Below are 8,110 nucleotides of genomic sequence, written 5' to 3'. Positions count from 1 at the left end.
TCCTCCTCTTTTTCCACAAAGCCACAAAAAATTGCCACACAGCCGTGGCTTAGCAGACATGGTCTTGCAGCAGGCTTTGGCTGGGATCCCTGCTCTGACTCCTTGATCACACTAAATCTCTTCTTCTCCCCAGTGGCAAACGGAGGCTTGCACTCAGCCAAAGTTTTTCTTGCCAGCATTATCCCCGGCCGCAGACCCCTCCTAGGTGGCACGTGGATGGATACGGTGTGCCGAGGGTTTGCAGACTCCTCCAGCGGGCCGGGGGATGCACTGCCCTGCGCTGACTTCCTGCTCCCCCAGCTCACGGGGGGCAGAGTGTCCTGTGGGCACCTCGTCTCCTTCACACACAGACAGTGCTTAAAGTCACATGCGTCCCCAGCCTCCCCCTGCCAAAACGGAAACCTCACGGCCTAAGCCCATCTCATCCAAGACTGTAACTTTCTGCTTTGCTTTTATACACAGACGTGATCTTGCAGGACATTGCTTTTAGCTGCGAGAAAATTTCTCCCTCTTGCTGTTTTGTTCTTAAAGACTGCTTTCCTGGGCTAAACATCCTTTGCTTTAAACAGATGGGGTGACCCAAATACTATTGTGAATGATTATTCAAGTACAGACTCTAGTCCAATGATTTGTACAAGACAAATCAATACGATCTTTCTGATCAGTAGTTTCTAGAAAACCTATATGCTACATCATCCGTATTACACTGATCATTTGGCTCACTTTTGCTACATTTGTTCATGCAGTACATTATCAAGCATCTGAAGCGTTTGCTCTGTTGTCCTCTAGACTGCACTGATTTCTTCTGGAACAAAGTGTAGCTTAGAAATCCTCCGCTGTGGATTTTTGTAATGAACATCTTACAGTAAGCCACTTGTTACTAATGAGCCTAATTTTACTTGTACAACTCTTTTTATAACCTTTACTCTTAAAAAATAATTGGGAAAATTTACAATGGTAATTGAAGTGTTTATTAACTGATGGCCTACTTGCAAGCTTAAACTGAACACGGCATTGCAATTCAGGCCATTTTTCAGCTTTGTATAGGAAAAAAAAATAACTGCAAGCGTCAAAGTCAACATTTTTCACAGCACACCTCTGAATATTCTTTTTTACTGCAGACTGTCTACTGTAGTACAGCAATGATTTCAACAGAAAATATACTAAAAGCCTGAAATCTAAATCTAAAGTCTAAATGATGCACATGATTAAAAATGTATTATCTATTCCCAGCAAATCAATATCATTGAAACACTAATGTTTCCCTAATTTTAAGCACCATCTAGTGAGTCAAACATTAGATCTGATCTTCCAAATTACAGCTGAGAAAAATAAGATCATGGCTTGACTGCATCCCACCTAGTCCTAGGTGTCTTCCTGGGATTCATAAGTTAGCTGTTGAGTCCCTGTCTGCTCTCTTGCTAATGGACATTAAATGTTCCTCCAAAGGTGCCAAAGACCCGAGCTGCCGCCTGGAGATAATTTGTCTGTTGACAAAGGAGGGTGCCGGCTGAGTAGGCTCCCTAGTTAGACAAAGCTAACTGCCTAAAAGTGGAGCAGGGAGAAGCCTCATTTCGATAGTGATAATCTTTTTTTGTCACTGCAGAGCAAGGGACTGGAAAGGATGTGGCTTTATTTCAATTATAAGTGAAAGAAAAAAAATCTCCGGGCAAATAAACAGCTTTATAAGGATCATGATTCTTACTATTTCTATTAGCCGGCTTGCCATGAAGATGAAGTAGGTCTGAGAGGGAATCGCACAGCACATCTGCATACAATTATAGGACCTGCTTCTCCGGCACTGGTATTAAATCAGTTCCGTTAAATCAGCGCCGGCTCCTGTGGCAGTGCACTGTAATCAGCTGGCAACTGGCCTGTATAAACTGCAGCCCATGGGCAGAATTCATTTGGAGAGCAAGTGATGCACAACCAGTTTGGTTAACATGGCATCACCCTGGGCACATGCATGGACGTTCAGACTGAGCCTCATTTGGCCTCTCTGAAGTTACAGTGCTTGCGGTCAGTGCTGGTACTTCACGTGTGCCAGCAAAACTGGTGCAAGCCTGGGCAGCGTCTGGCCTGGCCTTGCTGAGGGAGAGGAAAAGGCACGTTCCCTTTGCCTGGGAGTGCATCACTTGATGGGGGGAGTGTGTTTTGGCTGCTGCTGGCAATACCCACAGTTGCCCCAGCCACATCTCTGACCTCTTTCTGGTACATCTGGATCCGGGGGAAATAGGATTTAATCACATGTTCTCAGTCCCAGTTTCTATGGCTTACCAGCATACACAAAGCACTTTACCAGCGCTGGGAGACTGTTGGCCATGGCTCAACAACAGAAGACCAGTCCAGTTTCTGTGCATCGGGTGGGCGTCATGTGCCAAGGGTCTCTCCCAGTGGTGGGTCCCCAGCTGCCTGCCCAGCCAGTGGCTCGCCTCTGCTGCGCTCTGGGTTGGGGCACTACATCTGCTTGGGAGGCCACACAGTGAGGGAGGCTGAGGACCTGACCCAGGCTACAGAGACCTCTATGCTTTTGTATTTTTGGGTTTCCCCCCACTCCTCTCCGAGCATCAGTTCCTGGCTCTGTCACCTCCCAGCCCCTTGCCTCAGAGCAATCGTGGCAGCACAGGCGAAGGGCCGATGGAAGACAAGGATTGTTGGCGAAGAGGAGGTGGTGCCAGGACTTGCTTATGCCAGAACTGCTGCAGAAACACTCCTCAAACTCAATCCTGTGCTGAAGGCACAGTCCCCGTGCTCCACTGCGCTCACCGCTCAGTCTCCTGGGGAAAGCGTGATGGCACAGTGCCGGCTTGCTGTTTTGAAACAGTGGAGGTTTATCTGCACCTCGTGTTATTGAAATCTGGGACCTTACGGGGTTAAACTGGGGAAAGCAGTATCTTTAGGAGTGGGAGCATTTAAGGCCTGGTCCCTTATCACCAGCACGCATGACTGCCCAGGGGTGACAGAGGTACCTGGTCTCTGGTTTGTCCAACACAGGAAAAGCATCAAACCAGAAGCTTTTTGGAGTCCTTCCCCACAAACAGAGCAGAGCACGTGTAGGTATCAGTCTGCTTAGCAAGACAGTTTAAGCTCACTAGAACAGTCACACAGCATGCATGATCCACATTAGGATCCAGTCAGCTTCCAAACACACCTCAATTACAGGGGTGAGCCAGAATTTCATGACATCACATAAATAAATATAAGCAAATACAGTAAAAAGGCTTTACCTTGGGTTTGAGCAAAAGGTGAAATTTTTCAGTCCTGTGGGATCCTCCTCTGCCCCCAAGTCTGCTGGCTCATGATGCAGCAAAATGGTCTGGCATTTATCAACCCTGTCAAGGTCTGCAAATCCTGAGTGTGTTTGACTTGGAAAGAAAGGTGTCAGGAGGAGATTCCTGAACACCTCCACCCAGAGTTACGCAGGGAAAAAAAAAAAGAAAAAGAAAAGCAAGCTTTAAGAGGTCAGAATGTGTAGCCCGCCCAGAGCTACTATTCCTGGTAGAAATTAGATCCTGAAGGGCCCGGGTGAAAATCAGGGATAATCCCCATCTACGTGCTTCTAATTGGGACAAACTGAAAGTGAGAAAGCTGAGCGAGTCAGCTCCGGCCCATCCCCGGGGGCTCCGGGTTTGTTCCCAGCTTGCAACCGAGAGCACAATTATTCAAAGCCTCCTCTATAAACAGATTCCAGTTTATTACGGCTGAACTGGGGGAATCTATTTTTGTCACTGCTTTGTGCAAATGTGTTACCCTTGTGATTTCCAGCCAGGTCATTCCAAGTCAGCTGCTTTGGCTGCGGCTGTCGGTGGAAGCTCCTCTGTCCGCCCGGTCCCTGGCCCCTTTGCTCGCCCGCCTGGGGTCGGCCTGGGGCAGGGGGGACGAGGGGATGCGCCTGTGGCTATTCTGGTAGCTCTGAGTTATGGTGGTGTCATGTGAAGCTAAGAGCCCAGAAATGCATGTCAAATCGAACCAGTGACTAATCATGATATTTTGGTTGTCTTAGTGCCTGCTGGGCAAAGATTTACGGGCTCAGAAAATCTTCACGTAATAAACCCTGGGCGCTGATTTGATCTTCAGCTGAGGCTTCCTAAGAGAGTACGAAAAGAGGACGAAAAGAGGGCTGCTGTCCCAGGGGCGGCGAGGTCTAAACATATCTGAGTTTGAAATACAAACAAGAGAGGAGAAAAGCCAGTGCTTCCTTCTCGTCTGTGTCTGCTCGGAGCCATGCGCTGGCAGCCAGAGAGGATCTATTTGATCTGCCTGCGGAGCAAGAAGGGTCGAGGGCGACGGCTGAGCAGACACAAAGTGTCATTTGTTGGGATTGTCATCTAGCTCCCTCATCTGTCACCTGATGGCCAGCCAAGCAAGTGCTCAGCACAACCGTGGACCATTCATCCTTGCACAAGCGACGGAAGAGAGAAAAGTAAGCATCCTACAGCTGTTACGACATGCAGCTGTTTTCTCCATAAAGGAATGCATTGAATTCACTACAGATCTACTAACTGTCCCCCTATGCCAGGCAAGAGACTGATTTCTTTTTTTTCTGGTTGGGCTTTTCTCTAACAGCTGGAAGTCTGCTGGGCATTCAAGCAATGGCTGTTGAGTAGGGCAGCTGTTTCAATATCTAATTGCATTTTAGCTTTAATAACTCAAGGGGAAAGCATTGCATTGCCTACCATGAGCTACTTCCTGTCCTACTGCAAAGCACACTGCACCGCCGTGCTCGCCCGGTACCAGACCCTGAGATCAGAGGGCTTTCTGTGTGATATTTTGCTGAAAGTGAAGGAAAACGAGTTTCCTGCACACAAGTCCTTGTTGGCATGCTCCAGCGACTATTTCCGAGCCATGTTCAAAAGTTATACCCAAGAGTCTAAAGCCAGTGTAATTCACTTGCAAGTTGTCTCACCCACCGGTCTCCAGCATGTCCTGGATTTCATTTACACTTCCTTGTTGCCCCTTTCCTTTGAAAGCCTGGAGGATACCTTGGAAGCTGCAAGCTACTTGCAAGTGACTGATGCTATTGGCTTGTGCAATCAGTACTTGGTTAACAATCTTGCCTTGGAAAACTGTTGCTTCTCTGCCAACGTGGCCGGGAAGTTCTACCTGCCGGACGCCTTAGCAGCAACAGAAAAATACATTGTCAATAATCTCTGGAAGCTGCTGGACTTGGATTTGTCAGGACTGCTTGAGCTGAACTTCAGGTCTTTGCTAGCAGTGGTTCAATCACCAGATCTCCCCATAGTGAAAGAAACCCGCTTGTTGAATCTTGTGCTGCTGTGGCTGAAGCAGGATAAATCCAGGCTGGCTCATGCAAGCAGCCTTTTAGAGCACATAAGATATGGCCTCATCCCAGTGGAAGAGCTGAGAAAAACCTACACACAGTCAGAAGTGCCCCTCTCCGCACGTATTAAGTGCTTGATCATTAAAGCAATTAATTACCATACATCTGTTTTCAAACAGCCTGTCCTGCAGGACAAGTCCACTACGCTGAGGAACCAGAAAACTCGGATCATTCTGCTTGGGGGAGGGACAGCAAGCGAGGGGCTTGTCACCGATGTGGTGGCCTTCGACGTTTACAATCACAAATGGCGAGCTCTCACGCGGGTACAGGACAGGGTGCAGAACCACAGCGTGTGCGTGGTGGGGAACTTCCTCTACGTCTTGGGTGGGGAAATAGAAGGTGGTGCCCCGGGTGACGCTAAAACCGTGAAGACCTTATTGGTTACGAACAAGGTCCATCGTTATGATCCAAGATTTAACACATGGACTCAAATCACGGGCATGCTGGAAAAGAGATGCCAGTTTTCTTGTTGTGTCCTAGGCAAGGATATCTTTGCCATTGGTGGAAGGGGTGAGGATAGGTCACTGCATTCGTCTGTGGAAGTCTACGACATCAGCAGGGACAGATGGACAAAGGCCAGGGAATTGCCATGCAAGATACATGGCCACGCCAGTGCCATTTGCAAGAATACTATATACATCTCAGGCGGCAAGTACTCAGACCCAGCCAACACAAGCAAGGACGTATATTCTCTGAGCTCGCTTGAAGGGCAGTGGATGAAACAAGCCCCCATGAGCATTGCTCGGTTTGGGCATCAGATGGCAACAATCAGAGAAGCCATATTCACCTTTTTAGGATTATATGAACCATTCTCTGAAATAGAAAGGTACGACCCTGATCAAAACCAATGGACTCGGTTAAGACCACTGATCTATGATCGATTTTGCTATGGCCTGGCAGTGGTAGAGGAAACGGCTCTTCTTATCGGGGGAAAGAAATGGCAAAACTCACAGGAAGTCCCCACGCAAGACGTGGTTGGCTACGACATCGACAACGATGGCTGGGAAGAGATCTGCAAAGCCCCCTTGCCGTGGTGCGGGCTGCAGTGCGCAGTGCTGCAACTCTCTGAAGTGGCCGATGAGCAGGACAGCGACAGCCAGCAGAAGAGGCCACCGAACTGTTGAGCTCACACGCTGCAGAATAACCATCCCAGGAGGTGAGCCAGCAAGGGTGGTTCTGGAGAAGAAGAAAATTGCAATGGCACTGAACGTGACAGAGTGGAGGTTTTGCTTGGATAAGCCAAACGCTTGGTGGAAACAGGCAAGAAAGTCTGGCTCCAGACTTTTGTAGCAAGTAGCACATTTAGAGGCGACGAGCGAGAATCCTAATCCTTGACTTTTGAAGAATAATACCTAGATAGCAATTAATAGGTGTTGCAAGTCAGATTTTTCAAAGGTTAAAAAATATAATCCATCTTTTCTGTTTTCTTAATCAGAGGTAATTTTCCCAGCTGGTAAGTGCTATCAAATTTTTATGCTATGGCTAAGCAAAATGAAAGGGAACTGTATAAAGACTAGAAAATTGATGCCTATGAGAACTAATAATAAGTGCTGCCAAGGAAAAGGTATTATTTGATATGCTACATACTAGGCAAGAATGTCTTAGCTAACCAGCATGAAATTATTGGACAGAAAGCATGGATTTTTTGATATGTAGACTCAGTTACGGCCATAAGTTAAAACAGTGACTGTTTGATAGAAGCCATTTCTCTCTGAGCAGCCTTTGTTGTAGTGTGCCTTTCAGATGCTTATTTTGCATTATTTTAAAGACGCACACTACTGGTACAGTACATTTCTTTTGTATCCAAACCTTGTGTTAGTTTAGGTGGCCAGAGCTGAATGGGTATACTTGTTATTAGACTCGAAGAAACATGTTATAGGAGTTGCTGTAACTAATGCCTTGATACTTACCTTGGTAGCATACACTGCTTTATCATACCTGCTCATAATGGTAAAATTGTTCATAGCTGTTGAACTGGTACATGAGAGAATCCTGCAGTCAAAAAAGGTTCACTTTCATCAAAGAGTACGATGGGGAGGGAGGTAACTGAAGGTTTTCAGAAGTCTTTATTCAGTGTCTGCCTACATACAAAACAGCAGCAGTCTTACTTCTTTCTGGCCATGTTGGCAGAGTTCAAAGGCACAGATTATGGGGGTACATTAAGGTACATGGATCTGTGAAATGCAGGCAAAATGGTCAGATGCCACAGAATCACTTTGGTACGGAGTAAATTGAATCTCGAGTCACAAATGTTCATTTAAAAGCTAAATTTATTGTACTTCATTTTACAGTGTTCCCTTTCTAGGCTGAGAGATAATACAATAAAAATATATATAGAAGAACATCTAATAGTCTTAAAAGAAGGCAGCACAATGGATAGGACACATGTTCTTTGTCACTAGACTAGCTTAAAAAACTGTAATGTTTAATTTTCACCTTTAAAGCAATCAAGCTGACTTTACTAATGTAAAGTGCAGGCAGAATAGCTGTTGCATAGCAACAGATCTAAGTCTTCTGAACTGCCTTGGTTTTGACAAGGAATCAACTACACAATGTGCATATACATCCATCAGATATAAAGAGTTTTTTATATGAATATATTTACTTTTGGTCCAGTAAAACAATAGCAAGAGAATCTAAATGCTTGGAACAATAGCACAATCCATTTCAAGTCAAGCATTTTTTAAGAGAAATTTACAAAAACCTCACAAATTTAATATACAAGTCAGTACCCATGCAGTAAATAAATGTCCAGTTTATACAAACAAT

The 8,110-nt window shown here is 46.0% G+C and overlaps 1 protein-coding gene across 1 annotated transcript; it reads left to right on the top strand.

Moving 5' to 3' along the window:
* Window positions 1-4,677: 4,677 nt before the first annotated feature.
* Window positions 4,678-6,465, top strand: KLHL34 (kelch like family member 34). Its single transcript, XM_050915150.1, has one exon. The coding sequence runs from the start codon at window positions 4,678-4,680 to the stop codon at window positions 6,463-6,465; it is 1,788 nt and encodes a 595-aa protein (XP_050771107.1).
* The last annotated feature ends 1,645 nt before the right edge of the window (window positions 6,466-8,110 follow it).

This window comes from Gymnogyps californianus, chromosome 1 (genome assembly GCF_018139145.2).
Source record: "Gymnogyps californianus isolate 813 chromosome 1, ASM1813914v2, whole genome shotgun sequence".
Lineage (NCBI taxonomy): Eukaryota > Metazoa > Chordata > Aves > Accipitriformes > Cathartidae > Gymnogyps > Gymnogyps californianus.
This window is presented reverse-complemented; position numbering and strand designations above follow the sequence as displayed.